Source organism: Otolemur garnettii, unplaced genomic scaffold (assembly GCF_000181295.1).
Source record: "Otolemur garnettii isolate 467f Iridium unplaced genomic scaffold, OtoGar3 scaffold00029, whole genome shotgun sequence".
NCBI classification, from domain to species: Eukaryota; Metazoa; Chordata; class Mammalia; order Primates; family Galagidae; genus Otolemur; species Otolemur garnettii.
In genome coordinates, this window is record NW_003852424.1 from 13,715,310 (window position 1) to 13,732,122 (window position 16,813).

The 16,813-nt window shown below is 55.7% G+C and overlaps 2 protein-coding genes across 5 annotated transcripts in view; one reads left to right on the plus strand and one right to left on the minus strand.

The window, feature by feature from the left end:
• The window catches only part of GRIN3B (glutamate ionotropic receptor NMDA type subunit 3B), a 9,311-nt gene extending 4,992 nt beyond the window's left edge, over positions 1-4,319 (plus strand). The window contains exons 4-9 of the mRNA XM_003788684.3: positions 2,373-2,518; positions 2,622-2,737; positions 2,862-3,013; positions 3,326-3,490; positions 3,575-3,639; positions 3,867-4,319. Coding sequence (XP_003788732.1) covers positions 2,373-2,518; positions 2,622-2,737; positions 2,862-3,013; positions 3,326-3,490; positions 3,575-3,639; positions 3,867-4,293 — 1,071 coding nt within the window. The 3' untranslated portion in view covers positions 4,294-4,319. The remainder of the gene's footprint in view (positions 1-2,372; positions 2,519-2,621; positions 2,738-2,861; positions 3,014-3,325; positions 3,491-3,574; positions 3,640-3,866) is intronic.
• A 29-nt stretch (positions 4,320-4,348) lies between these two features.
• On the minus strand, positions 4,349-16,260 carry TMEM259 (transmembrane protein 259). Of its 4 annotated transcripts, none has more exons than XM_012804468.2 (11): positions 15,861-16,260; positions 9,373-9,651; positions 8,349-8,448; positions 7,431-7,541; positions 7,083-7,205; positions 6,885-6,985; positions 6,721-6,778; positions 6,559-6,591; positions 6,351-6,483; positions 5,860-5,959; positions 4,349-5,594 (listed from the first exon to the last, which is right to left on the minus strand). In XM_012804468.2, exons 1-11 carry the CDS (start codon positions 16,080-16,082, stop codon positions 5,049-5,051), a joined length of 1,806 nt encoding a protein of 601 aa, XP_012659922.1. In that variant the 5' UTR covers positions 16,083-16,260; the 3' UTR covers positions 4,349-5,048. The 4 variants fall into 4 exon arrangements, with proteins under 4 accessions (XP_012659922.1, XP_023368278.1, XP_003788733.1 ...); XM_003788685.3 differs by having other exon boundaries at positions 5,049-5,594; positions 6,559-6,642; positions 15,861-16,228; XM_023512510.1 differs by having other exon boundaries at positions 6,559-6,778.
• Between the last annotated feature and the right edge of the window lie 553 nt (positions 16,261-16,813).

The following is a 16,813-nucleotide window of genomic DNA, read 5'->3' on the forward strand; positions in this document are numbered from 1 at the left end:
TCTGTCTCAAAAAAAAAAAAAAAAAAAAAAAAAAAAATATATATATATATATATATATATGAGACAGGAAAAGTGCTAGATAGAAAAATAGGAAGGAGTGGACATGTGAGCAGTGTGCTGGAGAGGGACAGTTTCTCAAGGGTAGGGCCAGGGAGACCTGTGAGTGGGGTGGCATTGAGGGACTTTAATGTAGATATCAGGGCTCAGCGCCTGTAGCAGAGTAGTTACTGCACTAGCCACAAAGACTGAGGGTGGCAGGTTTGAACCTGCCCGGGCCAGCTAAACAACTGCAACAAAAAAATAGCCAGGTATTGCAGCGGGTACCTGTAGTCCCAGCTACTTGGGAGGCTAAGGCAAGAGAATCACTTGAGCCCAAGAGTTTGAAGTTGCTGTGATGCCATGGTACTCTACCCAGGGCGACATAGTGTGACTCTGTCTGGAAAAAAAAATAATGTAGATATCAGAGAACAGTGTTCTAGGTAGTGGGCATAGACTGTGCAAAGGCCTTGGGGCAGGACCTGTTCTGATTTGTTGGAGGCACAGCAAGAAGTCCCTTGTGGGTGCAGCAGAGTGAGGAGTGGGGGAGAGAGAGAAGAGAGGAAGGAGGGGACAGGACTGGTCATGCAAGGCCTGGTGGCCCCCAGGAGGACTTGGGCTTTAACCTTGAGGGAGGTGGGAGCCATGTAGGGTCCTGGACAGAGCAGGGGTGTAACCTGACCTATATATTTTATTTCCAATGAAAAATTTTGAATATTTTCATGTAAGGAACAATGAACACCCATAAACCCTTTGGCTCCTCTGTTGGTTTCATCCAGGCACCCCCTGAACACTGCACCCCCAACCCAGGCTCTATTCCACATCAGTGGTAAACATTTTAGAGACCTTAACATAATCAACCAAGCTCCTGATTTCCCAACTTTTTTTCACATTTTTTGTTTGTTTTTGAGAGAGTCTCACTATATCGCCCTTGGTAGGGGGCCATGGCTCTCAGCTCACAGTAACCTCAAAACTCTTCAAGCGATTCTCTTGCCTCAGCTGAACTACAGGCGCTCGCCACAATGCCTGGCTATTCTTTTTGTTGCAGTTGTCATTGGGCTGGGTTTGAACCTGCCTGCCTCGGTGTATGTGGCTGGCACCCTAACCACTGAGCTACAGGTGCTGAGCCTTCATGGTTTATTTGAATTTGGATCCTTTAATGTCCAGGCCTTGCATAGGGTGGCACTCCCTCACCTTACTTTGAATCTCTGGTTTTCCCCTTCACCCCTTTAATTTTTGCCCTTGCAAAGTTTGTTGGACAAATTGGGTTTTCCAGCTCATGTCCCCCACCATTTGTATCTAGCTGGTTGTTTCCCCTGGGGGCATCTGGCCTGTTCTGCTGGACCCTGGTGTCCCCAATAAGCTTGCAATACAATCTGGACACTGTGCTGTCTGATGTGCACTAAATATGAAGTGCTCAAATGCTGTGTGTGACAGGACAGATAGGAGCATTCCCATCATGTGGAGTGTTCTAGTCTGTGTGCTCCATCCATTCAGGTTTGGCCTTGGCAGGTGCAGGTCCCTATCAGGAGCCATTGGATGGAGTGATTTGAGCAGCAAGATCCATTTGCTCATTTGATGTTTGCACAGGCATCTTCTTGCAGCTACTGGGAGCCCATGGCTGATGGAACGGATGCTAGGTCCTACCTGGGTGGAATGTGGGGTGGGGTCCAGTGGGCCCTTCTGGGTGTTCTGAATATGGAACCACCAAGGTGTGCTCACGGACAGAGTGTAGGCATGAAAGAGAGAGATGGGTTGGGAGAAGATAAAGGGGACAGATGGGGAGTGGAATCTTGGGCATGCTGAGTGTGAGGCTCCTGTGGGAGGCAGAAGTGGAGGCAGTGCTGGGGAAGTCAAGGCAAGGTCCAGTGGAGATGGATGTGTAGGTGTTTAGAACAGGGGGTCTTGGTCTGTGCAGTGGCTTCATATCTGTAACCCCAGCATTCTGAGAGGCCAGGGTGGGTGGATGACTTGAGTTTAGGAGTTCGAGACCAGCCTGAGCAAGAGCAAGACCCCTTTTCTACTAAAAATAGAGAAACTAGCCAGGGTTGTGGCAGGTGCCTGTAGTCCCAGCTACTCTGGAGGCTGAGGCAAAAGGAGCTCTTGAGCCCCAAAGTTTGAGGTTGCTGTGAGCTAGGAAACAGAGTGAGACTATCTCAAAAAACAAAAACAGAACGGGGGGGGGTGTCTCAATCTGGGTGTTATCTGCCCCTCCGTCTGGGGACCCTCGGCCATATCTAGGGACATTTGGTTGTCATGTCATGGCTGGGTTGTGGGGCTGGGGGTCTGTCGGCTATTTGGAGGGGATTGAGAGGCTGACCTGGTCTCCCGCACAGCTGCACCACCCGTCACAGGGCTTCCGCTTTGGCACAGTGTGGGAGAGCAGTGCTGAGGCATACATCAAGAAGAGCTTCCCTGAGATGCACGGACACATGCGGCATCACAGTGCACCCACTACACCTCTAGGTGTTGCCATGCTCACGTGAGGCTTGGGGCATGGGAGCCCTGGGATGGCACTTGGTGGGATGGCGGGATGGCGCAGGGGAGGCATGGTGCAGCAGCTGACCCAACCCTGATGCCTGCAGGAGCGACCCCCCAAAGCTCAATGCCTTCATCATGGACAAGTCGCTTCTGGACTACGAAGTCTCTATCGACACTGACTGCAAACTCCTGACTGTGGGCAAGCCCTTTGCCATCGAGGGTGAGGGGCAGGGAGGTCTCTGGGGGCCTCGAAGACGAGCGCTAGAGAGAGACGGGATGCATGTGGGCGGAACTCCCCTGGTGCTGTGTCACCCAAGCCCCACTAGGTCCCCGGCCTCCCTCAGGCTATGGCATTGGACTGCCCAGGAACTCGCCGCTCACCTCCAACCTGTCAGAGTTCATCAGCCGCTACAAGTCCTCAGGCTTCATCGACTTGCTCCATGATAAGTGGTATAAGATGGTGCCTTGTGGGAAGCGGGTCTTTGCTGTTACAGAGGTGAGGCAGGACCTGGAACACTGGGTGGGGGAACCCTGAGCCTTGTCTAAGGTGGTCAACCCTCTTCTCATTCCTAAGATGTGCATTTGTCTCATATTTTTGCACCCTTCTTAGTCCTATAAAACCTCAGTTCTGGTGTCCCCTCCTCCATGAAGTCTCATGTTCCGCTATGGAGCTCTTGCTTCCCAACTTGGCTCCATAGCCCCAGTGTCCTCTCTCTGGCCCCGTCTGTCCTCCACAGTCCCAGGCTCCCCAAGAGTCTACCATCATGCGATTGTGTGTGTGTGGGGTTCTTGCCTGTGTCTTCCCCAGACCCTCCAGATGGGCATCTACCACTTCTCGGGACTCTTTGTGCTGCTCTGTCTGGGCCTCAGCAGTGCTCTGCTCAGCTCGCTGGGTGAGCATGTCTTCTACCGCCTGGCACTGCCACGAATCCGTAGGGGCAACAAGCTGCAGTACTGGCTGCATACCAGCCAGGTGAGGGCTGATGTGGGCAGGAAGCTGGCTTGCCTATCCACATCACCCTAACCTGGCAATCAATGAGTCTGTCTGGTGTCCTAGAAAATCCACCACGCCCTCAACCCAGAGCCACCAGATGCACAGGAGAGTCCCAGGCCTGAGACAAGGTAAGCAGTGTTCTGCCTCCCCTTTCCAAAGCATCACCTCCCATAGAACTCCTCTGACACCTGCCCTGAAAGAAGGGTCCCTTCACAAACCTGAGCTCTTTCCCAGCCCACCAGCTCTGTTGACACTTTGGCTCCACGGTGGTGCCTACTGGTCAACCTCCCTTCCCAGACAGAGCCAGGTACAGCTGCCATTGTGGGATAATGCCCACTCCTATACTGTTCTCTAGTGGCCTTGAGGAACAAGAGAGGCAGGACACATCGACAGCTCAAGAGGGCTCTGGGGCCTGTAAACAAGTGTGCCAGGCCATAGGCAAGGAGCGTCGAGTACGCTTCCTGCTGGAGCCCCCTGCAGCTGCAACCCCAGAGAACACAGCTGTAGAGACTAGGACACCAGAGGGCCCCATGTGGCTGTGCTCCAATGGCCGCACACCCTCAGTATTGGCTCAAGGCCCACCACAGCCCAACGAGCTGCAGAAGCTGGAGCAACACATCGAGGGTGTGCGGGAGCGGCTCCGCCAGGCCCTGATACGGCGAGGTGACCTCCTGGCCCAGCTCAGGGACAGTGCCCAGCACCGACCATTGCGCCTGCTACCAGCCAGAGCAGCCCCAGGGGAAGCCCCTTCCTATTTGGGCCCTTGGGGGAATAAGGAATAGAGGCCAAGACTTGGGCCTCTCTGTTCCTGGGCACACACAGAAACTCAGGCTGGGCCACTGTCGACAGTTTATTCTATATACAAACACAATTCTGTACACTTCAATTAAATAGAATGGAATGAGCTCGCCTTTGCAGTCTTTACCGATTGATTGGTTTGGCCACCTGGCCCACTCCCACCCTGAGCAGGGCTGACCCTGACTCCGGTCCTTGCCACTGATGTTGGTGCCTGCACCCTATGTCCCTGTGCCCGAGGCACAAGCTCTGCTTTCCCAGGGACCCCAAGCCCAGGCCTGGTGTGCACGTTGTGGCAGGGGTGGGGGAGACTGGCATGGAAAAGGCACTGCACAAAAGCACCAGGCAGAGCCAGAATGCCAGCCAAGTCCAAAGGCTGGGACAGCAAGAGGTCATGTTGCCCAGCCCATCCTGCCTCACCCTCCTCTACCTCACTCACAGACCTGCACTATTGGTACCTGGCTCTGCCCTCACGACTGTTTGCTCCAGACTGTTCATTAGGGCCCTTCTAGAACCTTCTGTGACGTTCTCACCCTCTCTCCTCACTGGTCACCACAAACACAGCTCACTGACAGGGACAAGCCCCGGGCCAGACCCCACCTCCCAGGCAAACCTGATAAAACCCTGAAACCAACCAAAACAGGCTGGGCAGTCCCAAAGGAAGAGGGAGAGCCCTGGCCAGGTCACACCCAGCCAGCTGAGGACAGCCAGGGACAGAGGCGGCTCAGCTGCCAGTGGTAGCTCAGGACCCAACCTCTGAGGTTGTGTCCACTGGGGCCATGGACACAGGGCTGGGCCTACTCACTGTAGCCACTGGGGGTGCTGTGTCAGGTGCCAAGGAGTCACTGTATGGGACACTGTCCTGGGGGATGTGGGGGAGGCCCCCACTAGAGCCCAGGGGGCTGGCTGGCTGCTGCTCCAGGAGGGAGGCGCTCAGGCCGGACAGGAAGGAAGCGTCTGTGATGATGGCAGCTGTCTCTGCCATCCAGCCCAGGTCACCACCAGTTGCAGCAGCCACTGAAGCTGCTGCTGCCACCAGGGAGCTGGATGCTGTGGCCACAGGCCCAGGACTCCTGCCAGCATCCTGAGAGCCAGGGCCCAGGGCAGGGGGCTGGCCAGTAGAGTCAGGAGCAGTGGCTGGGGTGCCCAAATTGTTGTTGAGGTCATCAGGCAGTGCTGTGGGAGTCCCGGGGCCCAGGGGTGGGGTCTGCAGCAGCATCTCCTGGATACGAATCTGCTGCAGGATGGCCGGCAACTCATAGTGGTGGAAGAAGTAGATCATAGAATGCTAAGGGGGAAGGTAGCAGTGAAGTTAGGCCACAGGCCATGCCCACCCACAACCCCCCCAGCCACAGGGACCACAGTAGAGAATGGAATCCAGCAACCTGCCCTGCCCTCCACCCAGGCTTGGTCCACCCCAGAGGGCTTCCTCTTTTGCTCTAGGATGCAGCCTGACCTCGCTGACCTCCATCCACCCTGCTCTGCAGTGGGCAGACGACTTGGCTGGGTCTCAGGGACAGGATGCATAGTCCTGCTTGCCACCCAGGCCTCACCTGGATGAAGAGCCAGGAAGTGACCAGAGCCAGGCTGCTGTACTGCCCATTGAAGCGATAGTGGTAGGCATAGAAAGCGAAGTGATACAGGTAGAAGAACCTGGGGGGGTGGGGGTGGGGGTGGGCAGGTGTGCCGGCCCAGGGCATGAGAGGAGGACAAGGACCAATCCTCCTCCAAAGACCCAGAGGACCCTCACCTGCAGTCCTGGCCCCAGAGCTGGCTCCACCCCTACCCCCTATATGGACCTGATCCCATAAGCTAACTACCCCTAAGGTGGCCCCACCCTCCTCATGGCCTACTCCACAGCCTGCTCCCTCAGACACACCCCTACACGAGCCCTACTCCCACTCACTGGTCCCCTGGCCCCCTACATGGACCCCCATGACTCCAACCTCTACTGCTCCCTCACAGGCCCTTTTCCTCCCATGGCTGTGCCCCCTATTTCCTTCCCTACAAGTACCCCTCCCCCACCTCTGACCCAACTGCTTACCGCAGCCAGTGCCTCTTGCTGGTGTTGGTGTGGCAGCAGATAGCATCGTACTGGTCAGCCAGCCACACAATGAGGATGATGTAGAAGGCTGTGGTGGTGTCATTGAAGAACTCAGACATGATGGCCTCCATCCCTGCGGGGAGAGGCGGCGCCGGGTTGGAGCGGGCAGGGCAGGGCGTGGGGCGGGGGCGGCGGGCAGGGTCCTCACCGACGAGGGCCAGGATGACGGTCAGCAGGGGTGCTGCAGGGAAGGCGATGGCCATGTTCATCTCCAGCATCTGCAGCAGGTCCACTGCGGACACAGGGCGCGGGCGCCCGGTGAGGGCCTGGGTAGTGCCCACCCCGTCCCCATAGCCAGTGGGACACTCACCAATGAAGACAAAGATCTGGTGGTGGGAATAGCGCAGCAGCATGGACACACTCAGAGTCTGTAGGGAGAGAACATGAGGCTGGGGATGCCCTGGCCAGGCCCACCCAGAAGCAGCCTACCCCTAGTGCAGCCCCCGCCCCTTAAGCCCCAGATGCCACACTCACAAAGATGACCATGATGACAAAGGCTGCCAAGTAGGATGTGCGAGCCATCCACATGCTGACAAAGCGGTAGTGCTCACCGGATACCACGTTCCGCAGGAAGCCTGTGGGCAGGTGGGGTAGGGGGCAGTAGCAGCAGTGAGCAGCCCAATAGTCCAGCCATGTGGCCCCCACCCCCAGCCCAGGCTGCCAGGGCCCTACCCTTATTCTCCTCATTCTCAGCCAGGCCCTTCACACTGGACATGAGGATGTCGTCGTAGCCTAGGAACTCATCCAGAAGCAGGCGGCTGAAGCGGTCCCCAAAGCACTGGTCCCGTGTGGGGTCTGCAGGTTGTTGGATCAGGGGGCTGGGGGCCTAATGGGGCCTTGCCCAGGCCAACCCTGGGCCCTGTACCAACCTCAGGCCCAGATGGGCCTATACTGGTTGGCAGGTCCTCCTGTCAAACCCCAAGAAGCCCCGCAGAAGACCCCTACCCCAGACCAACCCACACCCACACAAGTGGGAGAGGCCTGGCTGCACTTAGCTCCCAATAAGGCGGTCAGACTCACCCAGGGTGACCACCATGACTGGGATGCTCAGGCGTTGTCTTGTGGCCTGTGACAGCCGCAGGAAACCATATTCTAGCGAGTATTCCACAATGTACTCATCCTGCGGCCACACTGAGGGCAGGGCAGGCAGTCAGCCCTTAGCCAGGCAATAAGTAAGGACCCTGAGCCTCCCAGGCAGTGCTGGGAACCCCACCACAGGGACACTTGGCCAAGTTCCTCCTCCCCCTCCTATGGGGCTCCTTGGCTAGAGCTAGCTGGCGGCATGGCTGCCTATTAGCCCAGATGAGAGTAGCCAGGAGGGCCTAGCACACCATAGCTGGGACTCACAGGGCTCAGGATGACAAGGCCCTAAGGGCCCTTTCCCTCAGTATGACAGATCAGAGCTAGAGGCCTGATCCCCCAAATCTGCCACCTTTTTTATTTTTTTGAGACAATCTTGTTTTGTCACCCTGGGTAGAGGCAGTGGTACCATTGTTGCTCCTAGCAAACTCAAAACTCTGGGCTTAAGTGATCCTCCCGAATAGCTGGGACTATAGGTGCCCTCCACAACGCCTGGCTAATTTTTCTTCTTTTAGTAGAGACGAGGTCTCACTCTTGCTCAGCCTGGTCTCAAACTCCCAAGCTCAAATGATCCTCCTGACTGGTCCTCCCAGAGCACTAGAATTACAGGTACGACCTACCATGCCCAAACTAAACTTGCCACTTTATGAGAGGGTCCCCACAGTCTCACATGCTGACAGATAGAGGATGGAGGTATGAAGGTACCCTGACTGGTGCAGTGCATGGAACTAGTAGGGCTCACAGCTAATGTTCCTTTCTTCTTACCTGGCAGACTGTGACCCTGAGTGGAGACCTCCCAAGGTTATTATCTGTGCCTTAGCACCCCATACTTGCATGAAGCCCTGCAAAGTGATGTACCTTTGGTGGGCGTCTCGGGAAAGGGGAACTCCTGGCTGTCGTTCAGGGCCTCAGTGCTGCCCGGTGGGTTGAACACTTTGGGCTCGATGTCCAGCTCAAACTGTGGGCAACCAGGGACCAGGGTGTCAGTGGGACTGACCTGGAGAATGTGGTCCTCGGACACCCCTTTCTCCTGCTGACTGAAAGGTGCAATGACCCCCAGCCTCTGCCAGGACATCCACCACTTCCAGAGATGGCAGGCCGCTGAACCAACACAGACCAGGCCAAGGGAAACTTTATATACCCCTACCTCAGCAGGGACCCAAACCCTAACACCACACTCACCCTACCATGGGGATATCTCAGGACAAAGTTCTGTACTCTAAGCTGGGACAGGAGCTGAGTGATGGCAGTGCTGGCCAGGCAAGAGGCGGCCTCAGAATACAGAATAGTGGGATAAAGGTTGCACCAATACCCCTACCCATGCCTGTCCCTGCCCTGAGGCCAGCCAGAACTTGACAATGACCAAATGCTAATTCTTGAGGTTGGCTTTGAAGGCACAGGCAGGCTTCAGGTACCCAACAACTGAAGCATAAACTTTTCCCAACAGGCCATGGGGCCCACCCATTGACCCAACAGGGTGCTTAGCACCTCCACACACAGCTGGGCTATCTCAGGATGACTGGAACAGGCCCTGCGTTCTCAGTTCCTGGTCCCTGGGCTTCATTCTCAGCTATTTTTACCCTCAATGTCCCCAATACCACCCCCCCCAATAAAGCTGAGAAACCCCAGAGGCCCACATCTTTCCAGCACAAGTGCCTTTGCCCTGCCCAAGGACCCTGATAGATGGGGTGAGGAGCTCGTTTTGGAGTCCCCAGACCATCAAAAGGCCACAGTAACCAGAGCAGGCAAGGGATGGGCTTGCCTGCGTGCCACACCCTGCAAGGGGCAAAGAGACTTCTAAGCAGCCAATGCCCTACATGCAGATTACTTCTTCAGTTACATGCATCTATTGAGTGCCTGCTGTATGGCTCTTCTGGCTCACCTTAATGGAGCTGTTCCCAAACATCTCCATGGTCAGCTCCTCCTCTTCATCTTCTAGCTCCAGGCCATTGCCTGGCTCCATGGCCAGGCCAGGGAAGCTGCCACGGCCATTGCCGTCACAGAACTGCAGGAAGACGGGCGCACGGCTCGAGTTGTGCTGCACCTCCACACGTAGGATACCTTCACGTGGCCACTTGTCCCGCACATGCTCCAGGCAGTTGATGGGTGAGCGAGAGAAGACGATGTGGATGTAGGCCAGGACAAAGAGCACGAACAGTGCCTGGAGGATGGCAGTGGTCAGTGGGGAGCCCCAAGACTCACTGCAGCCTGTGCCCAGGGCCCAGCAGGGGCAGTAGAAGAAAAACCCAGGAGGCCGATGGGGTTGAAGAACCCCTCCTAGCCCAGGAAAACTTCTACCATCAATGGCAGGGCTTAGACATGCCCTGTAATGGCCCTGGGTCTTTTGGGGGTGAGCCAGGATGAGGCTCAAGGGCTAGGGCCCTCCCAGGTGCCTGCAGGACCCCCTACCCAGGAAGAGACCGAGTTGGACTCAGGCTGAGTAGAACATAGGAAACTACCAAGAGGCTCCATCCTGCAAGGTCAGTCTAGGTGCTGCTTCCCCAGGCTGCCTGCTGGGCCCACTGCCCATGTGCAGCCACCCCACAACCCACCCAGAAGTCTCCAGCCTCATGTTTTGCTGTGCCCTCAGGGATCCCCTGATCTCACCAGCTAAAAATAGCTTCCCTCACCTAGCTAAGTACCTCCCAGGCCTGGCAGGGCCAACTACTGCTGTCAGAACAGAACTGACCTTCCATGGGCTAAAGTGAGGTGCCTAAAGCCAGGCTGTTCTGCCTCTGAGGCAGTTTCCTAGTCCCTGCAATGGGTCAGCAGTCATCCACCCAGCATTTCTGCCACCAGTGCATTTGACAATACTATCATGATTTGTGGTTGTGTGTGTGATGGGTGGAGGGAAGCCAGGGATATTGCTCAACACCCTGCAGTGCCCAGGACAACCCCCACCCCAGAGAGTGATCCAGTCTCAGTATCTGGCCACTCTGTGGGCATGTCATGGAGTAGGCCACAGGTAGATCTTCTCCTTGGGGCTATTTTCTCTCTTTATTTTTTTGAGACAGAGCCTTAGCTGTTGCTCTGCATAGAGTGCCGTGGCATCACAGCTCACAGCAACCTCCATCTCCTGGGCTCAAGCGATTCTCCTGCCTCTGCCTCCTAAGTAGCTGTGACTACAGGCACCTGCTATTAAAGCCCAGCTATTTTTTGTTACAGCCATCATTGTTATTTGGTGGGCCCAGGCTGGATTCGAACCCGCCAGCTCAGGTGTTTGCGGCTAGTGCCTTAGCGGCTTGAGTCACAGGTGCCCAGCCCTTGGGGCTATTTTCAATCACCCCTTTTCTGGGAAGTCCACTACTCTTGACAGTTGTGCTTCTCATGGAAGCTCCAGCATAAAGGCCACATCATCACCCCAGAGCTAAATTACCTGCAGAGCCTGGCATAAGCCATGTCCTGCTCCACTACTCAACAGTGCATCCACCCTGGGAAGGAAGGTGTCAGGGAACTGCGTAGTGCTCAACTGAGGACTTGGGTGATCTGTCAGCACACCCCTCTACAAGTACACTCAAATGGAATCCTCAGACTCTTTGAGAAAGAGCTGAGCAGACTCCAGACCCATAGCCCAGAGAAGCCTGGATTATGGAGGCCACAAGCAGGCCTGTCCTCCTAGTCTGAAGCCTTATATATATTGGGCCAATGGCTGGGTCAGCCAAGAATCTCATCCCTTCTGGCCTGGCCACAGAGGGTGAGGGGGACACAGAAGTAGCAGATGGCAAGATGCCCTGAATATGAGCATCCTGCTAAGTTCTGGATCCAGGCACAACTGAAGCTGGAGAAGCCCATTCAGATCCCTCAACCAAGTTAGCCACAAAATCACCCTTCTTGAGCCAATCTGACTTGAGTTTTGGGCCATTGTCGCCCAAAGTGCCATAGAGTGGCACTACTAAAATTTAAGGTGCCTGTAGCTCAGTGGGTGGACTGCTGGCCATATGCACTGGGGCTGGTGGGTTCAAACCTGGCCGGGGTCCGCTAAAACAACAACGACAACAGGGCAGCGCCTGTGGCTCAGTGGGTAGGGCACCCATCCCATATACTGACGGTGGCAGGTTTGAACCTGGTCCTGGCCAAACTGCAACAAAAAAATAGCTGGGAGTTGTGGCGGGTGCCTGTAGTCTCAGCTAGGTGGGGCTAAGGCAAGAGACTCACTTATGCCCAAGAATCTGAGGTTGCAGTGAGCTGTGACGCCATACAGTGACACTATCTCAAAAAATAAAATAAAATAAAATTTAAGCGCTCGGCGCCTATAGCTCAACCGGCTAAGGCGCCAGCCACGTACACCTAAGGTGGCGGGTTCGAATCCCCAGCCCGGACCCGCCAAACAACAATGATGGCTGCAACCAAAAAAAAATAGCCGGGCGTTGTGGCGGGCGCCTGTGGTCCCAGCTACTTGGGAGGCTGAGGCAGGAGACTCGCTTGAGCCCAGGAGTTGGAGGTTGCTGTGAGCTGTAATGCCACGGCACTCTACCCAGGGGGACAGCTTGAGGCTCTGTCTCAAAAAAAAAAAAAATAAATAAAATTTAAGCAAAGACAAATGCTAGAGTTGCAAATGGGAGGTGGGCGTGAGGGAGCAAGGCAGGCAGCGTGGAAGGCCAGTTGTGCCCAGGCGCTGAGTTATTCTTTAAGAGCCTGGGTACTTCCTCTGGTGTGGTATGTGGGGACAGGAGCCATGAAGCCAGGGACTAGCAACAGGCACTGGATGCCCAGGGGCCGCACTATGCATCCCAGGGTAGGAGCTGTACCTGAGATGGCAATGGACTACGTGCCAAGACATTATAAAAAGTGTTGACAACAGCTGGCCTGAGGCTGAGCAATACTTCTGCAGGACTCACCCATCTGCCATGGCCCCAATTCACAGATAAGGAACAGAAGCATGGTCAGGAGGAAAGAGCCAGGGCCTCCTGCTACAACCTCAGACCCCAGCTGGCCTCCAACCATCCACAGACCAATAACACCCAAGAAGATAGGCAGCATTTAGAGACACCAAGCAGGGGTAGTTCAGCCTAGAGGGGCACATGCCACACCCAGCATAGGTGCAAAATGACCTGTCCTATGGGGATGGGGCACGGTGAGTGGCCAGTATCTACACATAAATGTGTACAGACTCAGGTGGGGGGGGGGCCTCCAAGTCCCACAAACACTGTACCCTGGACACCATCCAAATGTCCACTCCAACACCCTGCATGGGGGCCTCAACCCACCAGGAGCTCCAAGCTGACTCAGCAGGCCCAGGACTTCTCCCCACTGAACAAGGCCCCTCTCTCTGCCCTTCCACATGCCCTAGCTAGCCCAGAGCCCACTTCTGCCACCAAGCTCCCCAGCCACTCACACAGAGCACCCTTACTACCCAGACACCTCACCCTTTCATTGGGAAGCAGCTGCTCACTTCCTTAAGATCTCCCCCAGATTGCTGGTCACACCCCATGGTGCTTCCCTCCCTCCAGGTCTGCCCACTCATCTGTGACCCAGAGACCACAGGTGACTTCTGGGCCACCTGAGAACTGCTCAAATGGCTGAGGACTGAGTTCCTGCCACCTTGTCTAAGCTTCCCCTGATGCCCTGTGTTGGATTCCCAGGGTACCCCAACACTCTGCCACCCAGGCAGGCCTTTCTCTCCGTCTCTTCACAGACCAGGAAGGCAAGAAGCTGTCTGGTCCATCTCTGGGTATATAAATGACCAATGGACAAGCCTGAGAGGCCATACCTTCTTTCCCAGGGAGTGAAAGAAGGTGCCTTTCCTAGCTAGGAAAACCTTCAGGAGGGTTCCAGCGATACCTGGGGCTCCTCTCCATTAATTTCATTTTATTCAGACAAGTCTCACTCTGCTGCCCTAGGTTGAGTGCCATGGTGTCATCATAAATCACAGCAACCAAACTTTTGGGCCTGAGAGCCTCTTGCCTCAGTTTTCAAGTAGCTGGGCCTACAGGCATCTGCTACAATGCCCAGATAATTTTTTCTATTTTTAGTAAAGACAAGGTCTTGCTCTTGCTCAGGCTGGTCTCAAACTCCTGAGCTCAAGTAATCCACCCGTGTCAACCTCCCAGAGTGCTAGGATTACAGGCGTGAGCTACCATGCCTGGCTTGCTCTCCTCCATTTAGACATGGGATATTTCCTACCTTAAATACACAGGGACATCTCCTCTTATCCCCATCCCACAATGACAGCCAAGGTGATGGGACCCCCATTCAGAGCAAGGTCCCTAGGATCCCTCCATCCTTACAGTGCCCCATTACTACCAATGGCCAGAGAGGAACGCCCTTGCCCAGGTTGGAAGACACCATGTATCAGGGCCACTCAGTGACTGCCAGGGTCAGTTTGCCTGGGGTCTAGAGTCCAACCAAACAGGTGCAGCCACTGATGGCAAGGTGGTCTTCTAAGAGCTCCTCAAACATGAGCCCCAGCCACCACCTATCTCCACAGCATCTGGCACTGCTGGGCATTTCCTAAAATGACTCAGGATAGGGGCATGTGAGACAGGTGGTCTGGGCCAGACCAAGGCCAGAGATCAGCTGCATAGGCATAGCAGGAAAAAGTAATCTGAGGGGTGCATGCCAAAGAAGAACCCTGACCTCTACAGGAGCAGCACAGAAGCCAACTAGGAAGCAAAGGAACAAAGCCTTCTGGAACTCAAAGTAGGCTCAGAAATCAGCAGTCCCAGCCTGCACTTTGCAGATAAAAGTAAGACAGCAGGGCCTAATTCTGTGCCCACAGGTAGGGCTCTTACTCTGCAAGGGGCAACCTTCGGCTGAAGCCTAGCCCCATCCTACCACCTATGTAATTGGCATCTGCCTAGAAATGGAGCTGAGGCTGCTGGGTTGGCCCAAATAACAGACCTTTTCCCAAAGCAGGAAGCAGTGGGCCCAGAGCCACCATTGGCAATATAGGGAGACACTTTTGAGGGAAGCTGAGCTCTGTGGGGGCCTCGGCCTTACACAGGGCACACACCTCCAATGACATGGCCCAGCACAGAGTGGCTCCTTCCTGGACCCAGGCCACTGTTTATCCCAAGGAAAACACACCCCACAGACAAGTATATGTGTACAATTTCAGGCCATCTGTGAACTCAAGGAAGCCCAATAAAGGATCTCTAATTCAATGATCCCCGACAGCCCTGCCCAAGTGCCTACTAAGGTGACCACACAGTTCTGAGGAGGCATGAATGTGGGAGCCATGAAGTGGGAAAAATGAATGGAGTAAGCACTAGTCAGGGGAACCTAGGTCCTCATGCCAACACATCCAGCTGGAGGCTGTGGCAGAACCAGGGCCTATACCCAGATCTGTCAGAGAGCCAAACTCCTGCTCCTTCCACTGAACCCACAAGAGCAGACCATTCCTGACCAACTGGTATCAGGCAGGTACACACCCAGAGCCTCACCAGCCTGGTCCTCCAGAATCAGCCACCTTTCTATGATTAGGCCTAAAAAGCCCACACTGTGACATTAGGGTTCCCCATGGAAAACAAAAACAGCCACTTTTCATTTCCTCTGATGAGTCAGAAATCCAGAGCCCAGCAGGCCCTGTGGCTCCAACCAGCTTGTTTCCTGGGGGCTGAAGCTGGTGCTGAACCCCTCCTGTCACCTGACCCAGGCTGAAGCCAGTCTCTCACAGCTGAAATCTGTGCCATATGTGGCTGCTAGAAATGGGACAGAGCCCAGGGCATGCTGGTTGAGTCCTGGGCACAGAGGGAGTTTAATCAGACCTGAACCTGAGCTTCCCAAGAAAGACAAGCTGCAACTTTGCCCCTAGCTCTACTGAGGTGACCTCAGCTAAGCCACATTCCCCTGTAAGGCACAGACGAGGGAAAAGCAGGGTGGGGACAGGTAGAATCCCAAAGACAGAGAGATTCCCATCAGGAGGAAGAAAGGAGAATGGGAAGCAGATTTCCAACACAGGACACTTGTCTGAGGCTGGGTTCAGGGCCAGGACAGGCCAAGGTGGGAGGGGCGGGGATCCTCTGGAATGAGGGTTCCAGGCAGAGTCAGGGATGAAAGGGTGGGAAAAAGTCTTTCAGGGGTCAGGGCCCAGATCCAAGCTTCCAGGAGGTGGGAGAAACAGGGGAGGAGACCAGAGATGGGGCGGAACCACAAGAAGCAGAGAGTGAGGATTCCAGAGCCCGGACCAGGGGCTACTAATGAGTTGAGCGGACGTCCCAGGGTTGGACTGGGACTAAAGACTGGGATTCTGGCCACCCCAGGAGTCAAAGGTCGAGGGCTTCGTGCAGGGTCTCTAATTGGTGGGGCCGGTTTTAGGCCTGGGAGGGAGGGCTAGGTGCCCTCAGGGTCAGGGATTGCGGTTGGAGGTCACAGACTTGGGGGTTGGGTCTGGCGCTGGGGTCAAGGGTCGGGGGTCGGGGCCGCGGTCACCTTGAGCAACACGAAGAACTCGAAGAGACGGCGGAAGGCGGGCGGGAAAAGCCTTGAGTAGGTGACAGCCATCTTGAAGAAAAGCGCGTGGAAGAGCCGGTCGCGCACGTTGATGAGGGGGTTGGGGTTCAGGTTGGGGGTGCGAGGCCCGCGCGCGGGGGCCGGGCCGCCGCCGCCGTTGGGCCCGGGCCCCGGAGCTGCGGGCGTCGCATGCTCCGACATGCCGCACACCGTCGCGCCCTAGCGGACTGCGGGTCCCCGAGGGTGCCTCCCCGCCGTCATTGGCTGTCCTCGCCGCAGCCGCACTCCTCACGGACTCTGCGACGCCGCCGCCATCTTCCGCCTTCTCGTCCGGCCGCGGCTCTGCTGACGCCAGCGAGCCGCAGCGCTGGGCAGGAGCGGCCCCCCTGCGCCCGCGGGGGACTCTGGGATGCCGGCGGCCGCCCGCGGAGGCCTAGCCTCAGCACCCGGCGGGGCCGCGAGCGAGGGGGGCGGTGACGGGCACTGCGTCTGGCCGGGCTATTTTGTGCGTTGACTCACTCAAGGATCTGCGGTACAAGGCTGCGCTTGGGCGGTAATTAAGTCAGCAGCTAAGATATTACGTGATCAGAGGTACTTAAATACCATCTAGACCTATGGAGCTCTAGAAAATTTCTCTGAATATAAGAGGTGGCAAGATGATTTATAAAGTAATTTCAAGACAGTTTTAAATATCTCTGGGTAAGGACTCTTTTTTTTTTTTTTTTTTGAGACAGAGCCTCAAGCTGTCCCCCTGGGTAGAGTACCGTGGCATCACAGCTCACAGCAACCTCCAACTCCTGGGCTCAAGCGAGTCTCCTGCCTCCGCCTCCCAAGTAGCTGGGACCACAGGCGCCCGCCACAACGCCGGGCTATTTTTTGGTTGCAGCCGTCATTGTTGTTTGGCAGGTCCGGGCTGGGGATTTGAACCCGCC

Bases quoted from the DNA above. Each gene is read 5' to 3' on its own strand.
- TMEM259 (XM_023512510.1), bottom strand. From the start codon at position 16,082: ATGTCGGAGCATGCGACGCCCGCAGCTCCGGGGCCCGGGCCCAACGGC. The intron at 6,779-6,884 runs GTGAGTGTGGCA...CTCTCCCTACAG, and splicing joins TTGTCATCATGGTCATCTTT to ACTCTGAGTGTGTCCATGCT. The intron at 6,484-6,558 runs GTGAGGACCCTG...CTCTCCCCGCAG, and splicing joins CGTCATCCTGGCCCTCGTCG to GGATGGAGGCCATCATGTCT.